This window comes from Ochlerotatus camptorhynchus, unplaced genomic scaffold, assembly GCF_037179485.1.
Source record: "Ochlerotatus camptorhynchus isolate MF236.1 unplaced genomic scaffold, CSIRO-AGI_Acam_v1.1 ptg000810l, whole genome shotgun sequence".
Lineage (NCBI taxonomy): Eukaryota > Metazoa > Arthropoda > Insecta > Diptera > Culicidae > Ochlerotatus > Ochlerotatus camptorhynchus.
In genome coordinates this window covers 130176-151378 of record NW_027041274.1, presented here as the reverse complement: position 1 = coordinate 151378, position 21203 = coordinate 130176, and the positions used below count along the sequence as shown (strand labels likewise).

The following is a 21203-nucleotide window of genomic DNA, read 5'->3' as shown; positions in this document are numbered from 1 at the left end:
AGCGAAATCGTAATAAAGCAGTTCGTGCACAACGTGCTTAATTGATTGATAGAAGGTTTGCCAAAAATATTGTTATGTTTTGAAAAGTTGTCGAAACTTTTATTTTTCCAGTTGTCTAGTATGAAAACTTACAATAAAACATTGTTTTACACTTGTTCATTATAAAGGTGCCAAACATTTATTGTGTCACGCAAAATCCATTTGTCATGAGATGATAGTCTATCAATTTTACTGTGGCAATTTTTAACCTACGTGGCGCTAGTGAGCAAGTGATTTCTAACGTATTCTGGTTTGAAAATTTACACAACATTTTTGATAAAACTTATACTTGCTTGAATGTCTGTCTGCGGTGGTAATGATTATAAGCACTTAGAAGTTTGTTCGATTTTTTTTTAAATTTTCGAATTTTAATTTGGTTCAAACATGGCATAAACCTCGAAAAGATACTTGCACACGTATGCTGAACGTGAACATTATGTTATATAGTCACTCTTCTTCCAAGAAAATGTAAGAGTGTAAATGAAAGCTCTCTCTCTCTCTCTTTCTCTCTCTTCAAACATAGGACAACGCAGTCATGCGTTGAATTTAGCGTAAAACGTGAAAAAATTGGAAATAGACCTTTCGGAAATAGACATCTGATCCGAAATCTTCTTGGCTTGTTAGGGAAAATTTCATGGCAACTAACAGTGCTTTGGAAACAAGTAGAAATTTAGCTACATATAAATTCTTCGCTGCACATAGCGTAAATATTTACGATTTTTGACAAAACTCAGGTAATCATGTCATGGGATTTGTCAATCATGTAAATATGTACACGTCGTGCATTGAAAAATATAGAGATTGCTAAAGTGTGATTGTGTCAGTGATTTGTTTTCAACTGGAAATTTTTTCGCTATGATGTTTTTTTTCCGATGAAAACATTTTGCGTATACGTACACGTGACGTAGTGTGCATACGATAAACGTCAGCAAACTCTTTAGCGTACCTATGCATAATGAAGTCATTCTTGTAACGATCTTTGAAGCTGACGGACTAGCAGTAACAGCAGTAGCAGCAACAGCAGCAGCAGCAACAGCGTATACGCAAAATGTTTTCATCGGGAAAAAAAAACTTCATAGCGAAAAATGATGAAAAGAAATCACTGACTCAATCACACTTTAGCAATCTCTATATTCTTCAATGCACGACGTGTACATATTTACATGATTGACAAATCCATTGTCCATTTCCATCCATTTTGTCAAAAATCGTAAATATTTACGCTATGTGCAGCGAAGAATTTATATGTAGCTAAATTTCTACTTGTTTCCAACGCACTGTTAGTTGCCATGAAATTTTCCCTAACAAACCAAGAAGATTTTGTTTCACATGCCTAGTTCTTCAACTTCTAATTTCAATTTGTTCACGTTTTACGCTATATTCAACGCATGACAGCGTGGTCCTATTTTTGAAGAAAGAGATAGAGCTTTCATTTACACCCCTACATTTTCTTGGAAGAAGGGTGACTATGTAACATACTGTTTTATGTTAACGTTCAGCATACTTGTGCGAGTATCTCTTCATGTTTTATACCATGGGCTCATAGTGATACCTATAGAGCAAACACCAAGGTAGCGTGCTCACCAAGGCATGGGGGTTGCTTTACACTACCATTCCTTTAGGGCCGATGAGCGACCTCTAAACGTTAAGTTACGAACTTCAAATTTATATATGTTTGTTTTCAAACCAAAACGTTAAAATGTTCGTTGTGGTTGAATTTATAAATTGGTCGATTTTCTGAAAATTAGGGTCAAATGTCTACACAAATTCACAATAAATTGTATGAAAGATTGTCTACGCGGGCTGAGGGGAGTCTAAAACCTCTAAAAATCGGTGTACGTAGTAAATGAACAGCCCCCAACTAAATTATATGTGTGTTTTTCTTTGGGAGCGCCTCAGGTCACAGATCATGTACAGATGGATCTCCACATATCCCCTTTTCAATACGAAGAAGAACGTTTAATACTTCATGACACAATCGTTAAAACGATTTGGCTTCCTGATATTCCTGCGAGCCCTGCTTACTTCTATCGAGATGGATAAAACCGAAGGGGATGATATGTTACTGTGTAAATCGGGTGCGATTGTCCGTTGTTGGGAACTTCTGCCTAGCACAACTTCATGATGATTTTCGACCAGCGTTATTACGTTTGAAACTACGCCTGAAGTTAAATTAAAGCAAATACACAAAAATAAACAATAAAATGATTTATGTACCTTTATCGGCTGAATTTTGATCTGAACTCAGCCTCTTAAGGTGACTCTTGAGTTCCTCTGACAAACTCTGCCATTATTATCTTCAACTGTAACTCGAGCTTCTTCTTTCGCAGTGACCGTCTTAGTAGTTGGATTGAAGGTCGGAGTAAGCAGGTTTTTACAAAAACCTTATCTCAGACTGCAAGACCTGACAGTCTTGGTCTACGGCGATCATCTTATGTTTACTTTCCCCTTTCTTGGTCTGTTGATCACGATCAGTGGAATCAGTAAACGGAACCGCAGTGCTTATGTCTTGCAGAGATGGTAACTTAGTTCTAATGTACGTTCCGGCCAAATGGTACTCCGTGAAACTAATCATTCCATAAAATGGGCTTCCAACCGTTGATCTCAGGCATCGGCTGCATACGTGTTTACGAATGCTGCCATATTCTACTATCGACCTTACATAAGCAATTTACAATGTTTTATCCTGAAAGTTATAGCAGAAACATATTATGAAACCAAGCATGTTGTAAGCTCTGTTAATAATTGTGTTATAATGATCGGTGAAAGTAAGCTTTGAGTCTAAGATAACACCGTCTAGATCCCTGACTCTATCACACTTTTCTACGTTCTGGTTTCCTAAAGTAATGGTTATATCGGGTATGTTTCGTTTTCTACTAAAGGTAATTGAGAAATCCAACTTAAACTCATGCGCGCCTGGTGGCAGGAATAAGCACTAACCGACGGTGATAAGTCTGTGACAGCCCTTGAAAATTTCATTGATTGTTTGCAAAATTATTTAATTTCAATGTAATTTCATGAACATTTCTTGTCAGCATGGATGAATCTTGTACAAAATGCATAAAACTATTTTGTAATGCATTGTTCTTAAATAAAAAGCTACTTCAAGACTTATAAATTACTGAAAACATGTTAAGGTTTGAAATCATCTGCCGATTAAACAACAGACAAAGTTGGCTGACTAAATCAATCGACGAAAAACTATTAAATAGGCCGATTGCTCGGTGTAGCACCAGACGAAAAACGATTTAATCTGCTGATTAATACACCGACTGAACTTAATTTTGCATAGATTTAGTCGGTGGACGATTCGGGTGATTTGGATGATGTTTGTTTATTTGGAAGATATTTTCGAAACAAAGCACGATAAAATTCAGCATTATATACCATTATTACGAGTACTACTTTTTTGCTCGGGTCATGTTTTGACTTCCACAGAAACTCGCTAGAATAAATAGAAAATAATAGTTTTTTGGTTGAAATTTCAAAAATGTATTCAGTTTGACACATTATTTCGGACTTATCACCGCTGCGATTGCAGCGTCACGGTGGTCGATTGAAACATGGATTTGTCAATTGAGTTACATTTTTTTACAATTAATTGTAGCAAGCTTTTGTGACATCAAGTATGAAATATCTGTATTTCCTTTTTGAATGTGTTAATGTCTTGGCATCTTTTATCTCCAAAAAAGTGTAATGTTGTCAGCATAGATTAAAACTTTCAATTTCCTAATAATGAAAGAGATGTCATTGACGAATAGAATAAATAAAAGGAGTCCCAAATTGAAGTCTTGAGGAACTCCAGAAGTGAAATCAATGGGATTTGATGTCTTTCCTTTGTATTTTAATATTTGCTGGCGATTAGTTAAATATGATTCAAGCCATTTGAGGAGTGCGAAATGATTTCCCATTTTTTAAAGTTTAAATAGAAGCATGGGTATGTAAATTCGATCATCCGCTGTCCTGAAATCAGTATTCAAAACTTCTACATGGTTTCCGTTATCCATTGCATTCAAGGGGTAATTAATAAATTCGAGCAAATTCGTAGTTGTTGAACGGCCTTTAAAATAGTAGTTATTCTGTTTTTAATTTGAAGAAATAGTTTTTCAATCGTCTCGAACAGTTTCGTGATGCAAGAGATAATGGCTATATCACGATAATTATGCATGTCAAATTGTTTGCCCGGTTTATAGATAGGCACTAAAAACGAGTTTTTCCATATTTTAGGGAAGTTTCCGGATTCTAGTGACATATTGAACATCCAAAATAATGGAACGGTAAGTTCAGTAGCTAGAGTTTTAATAAAAACAGGAGGAACTTCGTCAGGGCCAGGGCCAGGATGATTTTGAGTTCGCATCCCATGCACCCTTCTGATGCTTTTCATCACCACAAAGTACTTTTAAGCTATCCAAACAATTATACAATTTATATAGACATCCCAGACTGCCTGTTATTGCAATTCAATCTTTCAAAGTTTTCAAAATAGATCAATAGTCACTTAGAACGGCCATCTGCTACTTTAAAGTCATCCAAAAAATCAGCAAGTTTCTATCGAAATCCTAAAGTAGTTCAAAACAAAACAAATGTAAACCCAACCCACGACCCACCTATGCAGATCATTGGGCGATACGCCTACCGTCCTAACCGTATATGGCCTGTGCTATACCCGATACCGCAACGGTCACCTTTTACTGACATGCTCCTATAATTCTTGTTGTTTATTAATTTATTTGATAAAGCTCAAACGAATTAACTTTACAGAGCCGAGGATTCTTGGTCGCTATACAAAACTATAGTCAAAAGGTACAACACAATAAACAATTTATCTTCCGCTATCCAATAGACGAGTGCACGGATGGATTTGTGTTCACTCACTCGACAAAAAGTGACACAATAGCGGGGCCCTGTTTACTAAAAATGAACACATGAATAATACTCGCGTAACATTTGCAACGGACCTATCAACTATTGTACACAAAACTTGTTAAGTCCTTTTCGTGCGAACCGAATACGCCCACGCAAACTAACAACACCATCGGGTAGGGGAAATTCTCCCCTTCCCAATAGTGCTCTTGGTTTGCGTGAGAGTATTTCGGTTCTTGTGAAAAGGACCTAGAAAATTGTTTACAAAAGTTAATAGGCCCTTTTCAAAAGTTACGCGAGCATTATTGATGTGTTCATTTTTAGTAAACAGGGCCCCGCTGTTGTGTCACTTTTTGTCGAGTGAGTGAACTCAAATCCATCCGTGCTCTCGTCTATAAGCCTCCTCTACCGGAACGGGAGCCACTTTCAGTGGTTTACTTGTATGGCAGATTCGCCAACGAGGGTCAGAGCGCTTCCATTGTAGCAATGGACGCAAAACGTGGTTAGCACTCACACATTCATCACGAAACGGTTGCTTTCCAAAGTCGACTACACATCGACCGAAACAACTGCTGATGAAGAACAATGAGGAGGACCACACAATGGTTGCTGCCGAGAAAACAGACGATCGCGTGGCACACATCGAGAGTGGCCTGCTTTTTTTTTGGAAGATATGCACATTTCTTGCAAAAAAATAGTCAAATTTCGCACTATAATTTTCAAAAAATCTCATGGAATATTTATCAGCATAGGTTGGTATACGCTCCAGAGTTTCCTTAAATTTTTCAGCATTTTTTTTTTGAAAATCATGTTCGAATACCCTTAGAGTTCTTTCTAGAATTCCCTTTTCCATCGAGTTTTCCATGATGTTCTTCTCAGAATTTCTTTGCAAATGTTTCCGTAATTCAATTCTACTGAATTTTAACAGCATCCTTATCAGAATCCTCTTTGATTTCTATTTAAAATTTGCTTGGTGTTCTCCCTGGAATTAAATCCATAAAAAACGCTAGGAATGTTTTTTATGTCTTAGTTCCCGCATAGAAAACAACCATTTCTAGAACAGTTCAAACTTCACTGAAACCTTACTAGCTGTGTTAACTTTATACAAAATTGTTTTGTTATGGTTTATGGAATGTAATAAACAGAAAAGAAACATTACTTTCTACTGTTATAGTTTCTGGTATGTTCCAGCTACATTTTGTTACGGTTGATCAACTATACGAAACTATATTGAACTTTTGCAAAACATTACGAATAAAAGTTGTATACAACAAGTACAATGCTTACGTGTTTCGCTTATGGTTGCTTTATGTTTTTACAACTGGCACCAACAGAGGAAAATGCTTTTCTTTGGAACGGCGGCCATGAGTTCACGGTGTTTTTTTTTTGCTTTATTGTTTTATTTTTAAAACTTTACTCCAAATGGAAAACCTGTTTTATCGTTGAGAAAAATGAAAAACGTAAGTAATACCAGCTTAAAATATAAATTATTTCTAAAAAAGCATGTATTTCCTACAAAAATATCTAGGGCCTTTGACAATCCCAGCCATCATGGATAAAAAACAGCGGTCTACATGGGTTAGAAATTTTGATTCTTCTGGCTCACATTAACCCAAACAAGAAATCGAAGCACGTTCAAATAGAATGAAGGTTCGTTTTGCAGGGTGTATTTTTTTAGTGCTGTGTTTATATTAAGAACAATAAAAACAATTCCCAAGTGAAGGGAGAGGTATTCACAAAAAGCAATCTTGTAAATCACATTAAAATTAAAGAACAAACTATATCTGCTGAATTCCACATAAACTACGACAGTATTATAACGCCAATAAGTATGGTCATTTCTACCCGTTCATAGTATATATTGAAGTTAACAACAATGGTTGGTTCTAAAACGTACAACCTTATTCGAACGTTAATGGAAATAGGTTTCACATTTCTAGCTTGAACTTTTTCTGATGTGGTTAGGCTATAGTTTCTTTGCAAAAAATGTATAGGAAAAAGTGAGATTTCGTATGGTGAACGTTCTTAACCACCCATTATTCCTATGGTTAGGTCTTCGAAAACCTTAATCAATATGGTCAAAACTTCACCTAGGTATGGTTCGATTAAAGTTGACTGAACCATTCTCATAATGGTTTTCACAGGAAGATAAACCATTTTCAATGTGGTAACCGTATGGTTGTGATTTATGCGGGTTATCATATTAAGGCTTAGAAAAATCTATTTTGAGCTTAATATGTACCATTACCTGAGAAAATTCAAATCGATATTAAGTTTTGCAGTTCCTATCATAATGAAAACACATTATGATTTCAATTATCGCGACATAACTCCAATATCATATCGTGTTTTCATTATACAGTCAAATTTTTTTTTAATGAAAGCAACTTAATTTCAAGTTTATATATACTAGCTGAGTGTGCCCGGTCTTGCTCGGGATTCAATATTAGCTTGAGTTTATGCGCCGATTTAAAAAAAAAGCATGCTATATTGTACGTAGCCCCCCCCCCCCTATTATCTAAGGGGCTACCCGCTATGATTATCTCCTTATACCCCCACACTCGCCCCCACATGCCTAATTTGGTTCCATTTGCTTGATTAGTTCTCGAGTTATGCAGAAATTTCTGTTTCATTTGTATGGGAGCCCCCCCCCCCCCTTACAGAAGGGGGAGGGGTCTCGAACCATCATAAGAACCTTCCACGGCCCCAAAAACCCTTGTATACAAATTTTCACGCCAATCGGTTCAGTAGTTTCCGAGTCTATAAGGGTCAGACAGACAGACAGACAGACAGACAGACAGACAGACAGACAGACAGACAGACAGACAGACAGACAGACAGACAGACAGACAGACAGACAGACAGACAGACAGACAGACAGACAGACAGACAGACAGACAGACAGACAGACAGACAGACAGACAGACAGACAGACAGACAGACAGACAGACAGACAGACAGACAGACAGACAGACAGACAGACAGACAGACAGACAGACAGACAGACAGACAGACAGACAGACAGACAGACAGACAGACAGACAGACAGACAGACAGACAGACAGACAGACAGACAGACAGACAGACAGACAGACAGACAGACAGACAGACAGACAGACAGACAGACAGACAGACAGACAGACAGACAGACAGACAGACAGACAGACAGACAGACAGACAGACAGACAGACAGACAGACAGACAGACAGACAGACAGACAGACAGACAGACAGACAGACAGACAGACAGACAGACAGACAGACAGACAGACAGACAGACAGACAGACAGACAGACAGACAGACAGACAGACAGACAGACAGACAGACAGACAGACAGACAGACAGACAGACAGACAGACAGACAGACAGACAGACAGACAGACAGACAGACAGACAGACAGACAGACAGACAGACAGACAGACAGACAGACAGACAGACAGACAGACAGACAGACAGACAGACAGACAGACAGACAGACAGACAGACAGACAGACAGACAGACAGACAGACAGACAGACAGACAGACAGACAGACAGACAGACAGACAGACAGACAGACAGACAGACAGACAGACAGACAGACAGACAGACAGACAGACAGACAGACAGACAGACAGACAGACAGACAGACAGACAGACAGACAGACAGACAGACAGACAGACAGACAGACAGACAGACAGACAGACAGACAGACAGACAGACAGACAGACAGACAGACAGACAGACAGACAGACAGACAGACAGACAGACAGACAGACAGACAGACAGACAGACAGACAGACAGACAGACAGACAGACAGACAGACAGACAGACAGACAGACAGACAGACAGACAGACAGACAGACAGACAGACAGACAGACAGACAGACAGACAGACAGACAGACAGACAGACAGACAGACAGACAGACAGACAGACAGACAGACAGACAGACAGACAGACAGACAGACAGACAGACAGACAGACAGACAGACAGACAGACAGACAGACAGACAGACAGACAGACAGACAGACAGACAGACAGACAGACAGACAGACAGACAGACAGACAGACAGACAGACAGACAGACAGACAGACAGACAGACAGACAGACAGACAGACAGACAGACAGACAGACAGACAGACAGACAGACAGACAGACAGACAGACAGACAGACAGACAGACAGACAGACAGACAGACAGACAGACAGACAGACAGACAGACAGACAGACAGACAGACAGACAGACAGACAGACAGACAGACAGACAGACAGACAGACAGACAGACAGACAGACAGACAGACAGACAGACAGACAGACAGACAGACAGACAGACAGACAGACAGACAGACAGACAGACAGACAGACAGACAGACAGACAGACAGACAGACAGACAGACAGACAGACAGACAGACAGACAGACAGACAGACAGACAGACAGACAGACAGACAGACAGACAGACAGACAGACAGACAGACAGACAGACAGACAGACAGACAGACAGACAGACAGACAGACAGACAGACAGACAGACAGACAGACAGACAGACAGACAGACAGACAGACAGACAGACAGACAGACAGACAGACAGACAGACAGACAGACAGACAGACAGACAGACAGACAGACAGACAGACAGACAGACAGACAGACAGACAGACAGACAGACAGACAGACAGACAGACAGACAGACAGACAGACAGACAGACAGACAGACAGACAGACAGACAGACAGACAGACAGACAGACAGACAGACAGACAGACAGACAGACAGACAGACAGACAGACAGACAGACAGACAGACAGACAGACAGACAGACAGACAGACAGACAGACAGACAGACAGACAGACAGACAGACAGACAGACAGACAGACAGACAGACAGACAGACAGACAGACAGACAGACAGAAATTCATTTTTATATATATAGATATTCTAAACAAGGGCTGGTACTTGAATCTAGTAGTACCCAAGAAACAGCATTATTAAAAAAAAATATGGGACTACACCAGTATTTATTGAACTTTCGATGAACGGATGATTTTTCAGGTCAAATTTTTCCAGCGCACAAATCTCAAACGTTGCAACAACGCCCATGAAATTGAAACTCCTTGTTTGCTGCACTGCAGCCAAACGCGGAGTTCCAGTTTCGTTGTTGTATGTTTTGTGAGAGTCGATATTTGTGCTCTTGAAATTTCGAGATAATGCGATCAATCATAACTAAGGTTTCCACAACGATTCACCTTAAACTCAATTGCTGCCCATGTAACATGTTTCTCCTCTTGTGATAATTTTCCACAGTGATCAGTTATTTGTTGTGCCGAATAAGTTGCTTGAAATAGCCGTTTCGTTTCAATATATGTATGTCATGCCGCTTTACATTGTTTAAAAGTGTTTCCAGTAAAAGATGGTATTATTTTGTTCAAGGTTATAGTCAGACATTGAATGCAAACTTCAAATTTATTTTCATATCTATTGCATTCATCTTTGAGCGATGCTAGGCGTGTCCCATTTTTGTTTTTGTTTATGCAGTGTATTACAACAAATTGGACCCTTCAAGATCACCAATCACAGAAATAGAAGCAAGATTGCACCAACACTATGAAATTCAGCTTCATCTTTCCAAGTTTTCATTCATACTTTGTAAAAATTTCACCTTCAATTCGACAATGCTTTCGCAAGGGCAACGCCCACTTTTCTCTCTCTTGAAAGTCTCTCCGAATATTTCGCTTTGCTCTCTTTCTATTTCCGTTGCTTATCTTTTTCTTACCTCTTACCTGTTGGCTATGCTCAGTTGCATGTTGGAGCAAACGAGACGCAAAAATTCATTTCATTTATCATGACAATTCTAAATGGGCTTAGCCATTCGTATGAATATAGTCGGTTGAATATAGTTATGCTCATGTGAGTAGAATGGACAGGTAGGGTTGTCTTTCTCTAGCGGTTTATTCGTTTCTGTATAGGGTATACCCTTAGTGGTCAATGAATGTTCAACTGCATTGTTTCATTTACCTTGTTTTAGTTCGCGTTCGGTGCTCGACAGGTTAGTTACGAATGTAGTTCCGCGGCGCGTTTCTCGGTAGCGTATACACCTCTATATTGATTCAACTAACCCAGCATTCATTGAGCTACATGTAGTTACAACCTGGGGCATACATTTTCGTATGTATGTATTGTGAAGTGTATTTTTCTGCAATCGATTTTTAATTATATGGTTTTGTATCTGAATACATTATTTGGTGAATTATACAGTAACATAGCCATACCAAAAGCTATGAAGAAGTGGTGAAGTAGTGAGAGGAAATTGTTTTGGCTAATATAAGTGAATAAATTGGTGAATTGAGTGGAAATTGTAAAATAAAGTTGAATTAAGGTGAAAATTACACATTCAACCACCATGAGTCAACTCGGAACGGTATATGCCACGAAACGGAGACGCCGCAATGGAAAAAGGTGAATTAGTTTGAACATGATTTCGTTATGCTTTATTTATAATTAGAAAATAACTGAACAGACAACCGACAATTTATATTTTTAGTTTTTTCTGATGGGTGATAAACAGCTAACAGTTTTTTTTATTGAAAAAATATAATCAAATAAAAGACTAGTTAAATATATTCGAAGAGAGTTTTAAAATTATATTTATATCATTATATTTATAAAAAAATGTATTAGGCATTATCTAAAAGGCCACAAAATACAACAAAGTAAAATACATATGCAATAATAAAGTGGTACGAGAAACGTTTTAATAGAATAGAAAATCAAATAAGTAATCTGAAGATACTATAAAATCACAAGCATGTAATATAGGAAGAAGGTGTTGGTAATCAAGGACGTTTGAAATGCCACAATTTATAAAAACCTAGTGTGATCTCGTTCGAATAAGGCCGTAGCTCCCCCTATACAATATTATTATATTGAAGGTCCAGCATGTCTCCAAATAACCACATTTATTTTGGAGAAAAAGCATCAACTTTTTTAGTTCATTTTTGAGTTTGATATTTAGTTTATATTTAAAAATAAGAAAACATTTTGTGAAAAATTGCGATAAGAGCAGGATTTGAACCGGACCTTAACTTTCAGAATATTACAATGCTGTTTTTTGTTAGTATAGTTACTTTTCGGGTAAAGAAAATGTATTTTTTGTCTTCCACTTACCCTGTGGTGAAATACAGCGACAAGACTGCCTTTGAATTTGCTTAAAATGACCCCATACCCTTGCACCTGGCCTAAACGCATGAGAGAGGAATAGGAGTGGCAACGGCAAGTTTGAAGGTGTTCATCCCTTTGGCAGATTAGGGTAATATCTTTTAATTTTGTCTGAAGAGATTTTGAGTGACTTGAGTAATTTCTTTTTAATTCCGTTATATTGCATATCTTTTAACAGATACGCGTATTTCATACAATACATGTAGACTTTCACAGTGCCAAGCGGAGTAAGTCGGACCACAGTCAGTTCTATATGAAATCATCAAGATTCTTGTAAATTTTCCATACACAATAGATTAACAACATGTTGTTATCATTCTTAAACACCTTGTAGCTCCCGAACTTACAAAACGTCAAAACAATAAATCAAAACAAACTTTTCATTCGGTGTGGCTTTTCACGATCTTATTTTGAAATTAATGAAACTTGCAATGTTACTTGGGAATAGATCCGGTTGTGTTGCGTTAGCGATAACTTGAAAACTGTTAAATTTACGTCAACGCAACGCAAACGGATCCATTGTGCGTGACCGTTGAATCTAAGGATTTTAGTTAGTATCGTTTCCCTGTACTTCTTCTGTGACTGTTGATAAAAGTATGTATACAATAAAATGAAAACGTAAACCAAGGATAAGACGGACCACTTTTGATTGGGCAAAAGCGCTACTATTCTTATTGCGTACCGTAGAACCATAGAGGTAACTCTAAGACCGGAAGGTTCCGAAGAAACGTGATCAACTTTTTGGCTCAGCTCTCGTACTATCTTCGGTCCCAAGCTAATCGATGCACCCCTCGAAACATAGGAAAATCCACGAACCCCTCATTTTATCCGTCAAACTTTCATAGCGAATCAAAACAAACATAGTGTACTAGAATCTCGACTAGAATATGGTACGTTAAGGTGATACTCTAAGGAAGCCTTAGCGTGAAACTTTAAAGGCACAAATGTCAGCTTCCACAAAACATACAAATTTGAAATTGCTGCTCTTTGTTTGCTGTGCTACTACAAACAGAGAGTAGCAATTTCAAATCTGTATGTTTTGTGGAAGCTGACATTTGTGCCTTTGAAGTTTCACGCTAAGGCTTCCTTAGAGTATCACCTTAATCGATTTGTTTGGGACCAATAGGCTAGCCAAGTAGTGAGCCAATATAAAATCGTTAGTTTCCGCCAGTTGGTAGAACCCCGTTAGTTTGTTCAACTAGTACTCTTCAGAGGTGCCCAATGGCGTTACACACCAGTGAAGCGGTTCCAGTTAAACAAATTAAATATGAGCGCCGTTTAATTGCGATTTTAGCTATTCATACTAACGGGGTTCTACAGTAGTGATTTTGATTGAAACTGAAATGATATTTTTCAGACCAAGTTTTAAGTGATATTCATTGCTATAATCAAGAAAAATCCTGTATTTATCCATCGAACAAAACATTTTTTTTTGCTTTTGAGGGAGGGGCGAAACATGTGCATAATAAAACCAACAATGGCAAGGTTTTTGAATTCTCATGTGATTATCATTATGTCAACTTCCCCGGGGTATTCGGAATATGTCCGGGAACCATTCACTATTATTATTTATTTATTTTTTCCTTTGGTTTGTTTTTTCCGTCGATCTTGTTTTCCGTGCTGAGCACCAATGCTACCGACGTGCCAGGAAGGCAGCTCCCACACCTGGACCCTACCTATCGACCTATCAACTCATGAACCGGGGACCAACGGCTTTACTTCCCATCCGAAGGAAGGCGTGATCAGAGATGTTATGCCTCAGAACATCCCGGCGGCGCCGACTGGGATTGAACCAAGGCCTGCTGGGGTGAGAGGTAATCACGCTTACCACTACACCACCGGCGCCGTTGTTCACTATTATTCCGAATGAGCATATTTTCTTATGCAATTTTATGTGTCGCATTATGGGTCTTTAAAGCTATTGGTCAATTGGGCTCGCCGAAACCTGTTTCAGCCATATCTCCGGAACCAGTTGACCGATCCCAATATTCAATTACGATTAATGTGACCATAATACCTATCATTTGAAGCTTGTTGCGTCCAATTTGATGCAGTGGTTGTCGAAAAACCCGTCACTATTCGTCTTATCCTGGGAAATGGTACCCTTATATCTACTAATAACAAAATAAAAATGTACGCGCTCGTTTCAAGTGTTTTTTTTTCAACCATACATCTGATGTGTTGTTAGCCGGCGCCGGTGGTGTAGTGGTAAGCGTGACTGCTTTCTCACCCTAATGGGTCTGGGTTCAATTCCAGCCGAAGTTGGTGGGATTTTTCTGAGGCATAAAAATCTATGGTCACGTCTTCCTACGGAAGGGAAGTAAAGCCGTTGGTCCCGCCCCATGTGTCATGTGTGTTGAATGGGTGCGATATCCTACGCAGATGTGGAAGTTGCCTTCCTGCACATTCGATTGCCGTCAATGGGTGGCAATCGATGTCCATCGGTGATTGGCACTAGATTGCGGAACAGAGACCGACGTTAAATAAATAAAAGAAAAAAATCTGATGTGTATACATATTGATTCAATTTGCTCAACACATTGCTGTCTGATATTTATAACTCGAATGCTGAGATCCCTCGCCTATGTCAGGACTAGTCAATTTTTTTATATCGCGGTGCCAAATGTCTTAGTGTATAGCTGTTGGTGGAATAGAAATTTTTATATCAGTATTTTTTCCCACTTTATTTCACGGATTTGCAGACTTTTGATTCAAGTTTTAAAAAAAAACTACTCAATAAAATAATGGAAACAACAGGATGAGTTCCTGTTGTTCAAAAATTAAACTTTCTTGATTACTCGTTGCTTATTGATCTCATAATCGGTCATCGCAGTTCATAAAGATAATTCCATGTTCTCATTTGAGAATGCTGAACGACACTTATTTTCCACTGTTTTCATTCTTGACAGTCCTTCCAAACAAAGAAAACATCATGCAAATTCGATTTGAGCTCATCCTTGCATTGTAGCTTGATAATTTACATTTGAATTTTATCTGACATATTGTTCATATCAACAGTGAATGGCATTACAGCAGCAATTCAATTTTTTATGAATATTGATGAAAGTGTACCATGTTACCAGTGGCTAACTATAATGAGAGAAAATAGTAATCCGAGGTGCTGAACTTTACCTTGCAGTTTCGTATTTTAATCATTGAGCTGTGATGTTTACTAGAAAGGTAAAGTCTCACACCTCATTAGGATTGATGATTTCCTATGATGATAAATTCCCCTTCACTTTCTTTAGAATTTTCTTTAGAAACGAATAAAATTACTTTATTAAAGCATCACGACTAAGCAAATGGACTAATACACCAACAACATAATTTACACAAATTACGTAACGTAAAAAATCCGGATTTTGGATACTGGTTCCCCCGATGTAACAATAAGTAACGGTTGACAAGATCCCCCAACCTAAAATTACGAAACGCTAACTCATTCTCCTACCCATTTTTCAAGTTTGAAAATAAAAATACATTTAACAGTATGATTTTTTTATCATGGAAAGTTCAAGCGACACGATATCGGTGTGTCGGAGTTAAAATGCAAGCAGCAGTATTAACTTAATGTAATTAATGCATTTTAAATTAGAAATGAAAGCAATGAAAATTATTTTGCGGTACTTGATGAAATTAAAAGTACTCGAAATGTAATTTATGGTACTGAAAATGTAGTTCACGGACTTTGTTTACGAAATTACTACTGTAATCATAATTATTAATGAATTTAAACAGCAGTTAACGGGCGGCAGGGTGTAATTAAAATATATAGCTAAACCTGTAATTAATGTAATTAATTGAATTGCAGCTTTTGCAGAAGTTAAAGGTTAATGTGTGCTCCCCAAAGCTTTCATACAAGGGACACGTGGATTTATTTAGCGGTATTTTTTTTAGCTTTTTAATATTTGTGTTCTTTGGTCAATATTTTACGTTAATTTTTGCATTAACCAGCTGCCTCATATGAAACGATAAGTAATGCAAGCTCGACCTCCCCCTCCTCCATGCGTTATGCAATTTGTGACGAAGCTCTCTGGCATTCATAAAATTGATTATCTTAATGAAAATGAACATGACTTCAAGTTTAGTTATGTAGCACAACAATTCTCTTTGTGTATAATGTGATTGACTTGAATTAACATAGCCATGCTGCTTCTAGATTTCTGAAAATATTGGGATCTTTCAAAATTTACATTTCAGAACAATGATCGGTCAGGCTGAGGCCGATTTTGCGGTATGGACGATGGGTGTTAAAAGTGTTGTTCATAAAAGAAAAAAACATTTAAGAATCAGGATTCATGAGCTGGATAGAACAGCCAATGGACCGGGTACGAGTTCTTTTTTGAATCTCATCGCGGGCCGGTCAACACAAAGTTGCGGGTCGGATTATGCCTACGGGCAGTACATTGAGCAGGCCTGGCCTATTTAATCAGAATCCGATATCAACAAAAATACGACAAAGTAAGTGGAAGTGGGTAGGCCAACCAAGTGGGGGTCAGTTGGCGAAGGGCGATAGTTTGCATTTTGTATGTTTGTTTCATTTTTACAAAATTTATGGATTTGTATCGACGTTTTTGGACATGGAACTCCTCTGTACACAAATACAGAAAAGGTACAGAGTTAGAAAGCTATTAATTAACATCTCTGGATGTACTGAAAACACCAAGTTGAGGTTAATCACAACAGACAACATCAGACGTATTAGCCAAAGAAGAAAGAAGAGAACAGTAGAATAGAGTGGCGCAGATTAGAATAGGTTGGTGAACTTTCAGTTGTTTTCCTCCACCTAGGACTGTTTCATAATACACACGAGTCACTACACATAGCACAAAAGCAAACTGAGGAAAAAAGCATTTCAAGCACAATGTAAGAAAATGGGATCGACTTGTGATGAGCGGCACCGCACTCTTTTTTGTTTAGTTTATCGATCTGAGTAGCCCTTCCTAAAATAGATGTTCAACAACAAAAAATAAAAAAGCGAATGCATAACTAATCAGAGCTGAAGGATTATGAAGTTAATAAAAAATCAGTTAATACCATAAAAACATTATTAATTCTACCTCTTAGGAAGATTATCTGTCATGAAACGAACATGACATCATCCCAAAAGATCAATTGCGCAATGATAACAGTCCACATTACCTTATAAGAAAAACCGCACAGGTTGGCGACGAGACACGCCTTCTTCTATTTCTTTTTGGTTTTTCGTTTACCTACAAATAAACAAAAATTTGGAAGGAAGGTATTGCACATGCGTCAAAACTTCTTTATGAAAATCAATATGGATTACATTATGTTCTAGAACACGTTATCATAGATATGTTTTGTTTTTAATTATATGATGATAGCAAACATTCCTTTTCTTTGTTACCAAACCCATTGACCTCATAAGTTCTAGCTCATAAGGAGTGTTCACATTATAAAACGAACACCGAAAAAATCCCGTATTTTCTTCATTTTACGTTGTATTCGTATTGTTTGTTCTAGATATGTGAAGATCATGATCCAAAAAAAATTATGCAATGCTCAAATTATTGCTTGTAAAACTCATAACTCATAAATATCAAAATTATTAGAACTTAATTGTTAGTTTTCTAAAGTGATAAACATGGGACGAAAAATAACATAAAAAATTTACGAATTGTTTGCTTATTTTGTTCTACAACATTAATATATTTTTTAGTTGGTATCATCAACGAGAATGAAAAAAAAATGGCGCAAATTGACACAAAATTAAAATTCACAGCTGTATCGATATGAGTACGACATTTTTTGTTAATGGCATTTTATGGTAAATGTAATATGTAAACTACGTTCTGGTTCAAGTCCATTGTTCATAAACTTTGCTGGTGCTTAGAAATAGAGCTTCATACTTGCCGAAGAAAGCATCCAGCTAAAGAGACAAACAAAAAAGTTATCGCTGGAAAAGTGTGTCCGTTTTATAAAGTGAACATTCCTAAAGTTATGACTGTATACATAACATCATGTAGGCACTCTTCTCTTGTCCTGTTTAATAAAAAAAAAACTTTATACACACTATAAAGTGCGCATGAGCAAACAAAAAATTTCTAAAAGTAATGCTAATGTCATTGATATGAACTCCGTGGAGTTCAAATGTCTGCCCCTTAAAGGGTACTATTAACTGATGGTGTATACATACGTAATTGTATATCAAGTATATTCAAATTTATTCTATCCTAGCACCCCCTTCATTAATTGCATAGACCACATAGAGGGGTCTCTAACAAAGAGAGGAGAGGTGGTACATGTATTGATTTACATGGTTTACAAACATTCTTCTGGTGCGAACGAAGTACACTTTATTACAGTCTATTCAGGTGTGTTCTGTGTACAGTGATGCCGTTCCATTAAGTTGGAATTTCCAAGTTGAAAGATAGCTTTCGAACGATAGAACACTTTAGATCCCCCTCCTCCTGCGTAGAATATATTTGAAATTTGTATGGACCGAAGACACTTTTGTCAACGTGGTTTATGGATAGACTCTTATCTTTGGATCTTAGCAATGAATGAACAATAAACAAAATGCAACAAACACATGTCAATCAAACATAGATGCAGCCATTTCAAAAAGTAAGTGGAGAGAATACCGTTTTTTATTTATAGTGGTAAGCTCTATCGCGTATTATTTTCGAATTAAATTCCCATCAAGAATGTCCGGTTGCTTTTATGGCGACTTCGGAGTTAATGAACACAACTCTAAGCAAACTTTTTGCAGATCATCCAAACGGGGATGGTATTAAAAGTTAATCCGAGTTGGAGCTCACCGCCATTAATGGTATGCAAACAAATGCACCATGACTAGATTTGGAATCATTGCAGAAGAAAGCGAAACTGAGTCACAGAGATGCAATTAAAATTGTCCATTTACATTAAACTATACCACGGAATACTAACCTTTATCAAACGAAGTTTATTGAACGATACCTACTTGATCATAACAAATACCGAGCCGTGGTTTTGACTTTTCGAAACGCATTTGCAAAGTACAGACGGTGATGAGAAATTAGCATTACATCATTGCGGTCGTTTAGAAAGCACAAAGAAAAGCATCCCGTTAAACTGATTTATCGCAGAAACTGTATGTTCGTACCCAGTCAATATTTATGTGGGGTAAAAATATGTTACCATCATTAAAATCCATGAACTCCAATAAAGGCAAGCAATGGAAAATATCATTAATCGGATTTGGCTCAGTACTTGCTTTGAGCTCCGATAAGGATTTGAAAAAGCACTGGCCATTGAGAAAGCCAAAGCCTCGAACTGTAGCCCATCGTTCAACTCAACGGGACTGTGCATTCTGTGATGATCCAAAATAACTGGAATCCATTAATTCGTCTCTAGATTATGAAATTAAAATAAGTAAACAATAGGTAATAAATTTGCGCGTTTTCACTTCGCCTGTTGTGCCTCATCAGATATATCTTCATGAGAAGAGGTAATAACAAAAGAGGTGTAAGTAATTCAATGAACCAGTTCAGTTCAGCTTCTCTTATCGCTGATGTTTTTTTTTTCATCATATTTATGAAACCTGTTCAATCATGTTAAAAATAGATGGTTCGTGTATGAGTTAGGTTAGCAGTTTTGATTAGCCTGTGTACATAGCACCGTAAACTGGGTAACTTGGGTAACTTGCCTCAAGACGACATTGTCAAATTTATTGGATTCGGAAACCTGTCATGTGACATGTCAATAATGCTGGTTTGTTTACAACTATGCTATGCATCCGAATTTGATACGTTATGGCAAAGCGACAGCTAAATCTCGTGTCTAACGGTCAAATTTACCGCACCGTATCAGATCCGGATGCATCCTACCTACGTCAAAATCCAGAAATCTGCTTCCAAATTTATTTCGCTTAACTTCTACACAACATTTATGCATAGTATCTATTCCGTGGGGAACCTACAAAGGTAAAACTATCTATTACAGCCATTGAATTAACTGTCAGTTATTTCATTAGAGTAAGTTCGAGTGGAGAAAAAGTCCGTATTGTGGTTTTCGACGCCTGTGCAAAAAAAAATCTTTGTTTAGGCACTTGTTTGGAAGATCTTTTCCCCAAAATATCACAAAAATTAGTGGTGTTTTCGAATATGAATGATATTTTTACAATGTATAGGTGCTATTTGAGTTATTCGATACCTATCACCAATCGATACATTGTATCTTTTGTTCTTTTTTTTATAGGTATCTTGTAGGCCTTCAAACTAGTGGTATATAATTAAGTACAATTACGAGACCGTTTTCCCCCACTGTGCACCGTTGGGACAAAAGTTACTTTTGAACACTCTTCTGAAAAAAAATGTTCTAGCTACGAATGGACTGAAAACTCATTAAAGTTCTGTAATAAAAAGTTCTTTGACTATATGTTTTAGTATAACTTCTGCGTGAAGTCAACGATTTACATAGTTGAAGATACTAATTTCAAATAACAGACTGTAGTGGTAATTTTTATACGATAGATGGAGTAGATGAAGTGCGGTAAAAAATCGGTAGAACTGTTTCAAACACATCGTTGGTACTTGAGCGGTCGGCTTTCATCTCTTTTTGCCAGTGGTGGCGGGGGGGGGGATGGGGGAACACCCCTCACCATCCCTCTCCAAAGGGGGAGTTTGGTAAAGAGAGATGAAAAAACCGATTTGTACCTTCCTTAAAAAGTTGTCCTACCTCGCTATTCTACTATCTATATGCAATTTTCACACTTCCGTACTCTAACGGAACTATCAACTCTACACTTTCATCTACTCCATCTATCGTATAAAAATTACCGCTACAGTCTGTTATTTGAAATTAGCATCTTCAACTAAGAAAAAGTTGTAAACCTTGAATTAGGGATCCTATGTATTTAGAATTTGTTTGATTCCAAATACTTGGAGATTTGAGAAATTTTATTTTTTTCAACTAAGGTCGAACTTTTGCCCCACCTTACTCTATAATGGTAGTTGGGAACAGTTTCTCATCATAGCTAACTTCATTGGCCTTAAGATTAATTTGAATGTATTTGATTGGACAAAAGTTTATCGAATTCGACATCATGAATCTATATTCTACATCTGATTTAAAAAAAATGGATTAAGCTCGC

At 37.5% G+C, this 21203-nt stretch overlaps 1 protein-coding gene across 1 annotated transcript in view; it reads left to right on the top strand.

Annotated features, from left to right (window-relative positions):
• The first annotated feature begins 10898 nt into the window (after window positions 1-10898).
• The window catches only part of ss (spineless), a 120746-nt gene continuing 110441 nt past the window's right edge, over window positions 10899-21203 (top strand). The window contains exon 1 of the mRNA XM_065238519.1: window positions 10899-11344. Coding sequence (XP_065094591.1) covers window positions 11289-11344 — 56 coding nt within the window. The 5' untranslated portion in view covers window positions 10899-11288. The remainder of the gene's footprint in view (window positions 11345-21203) is intronic.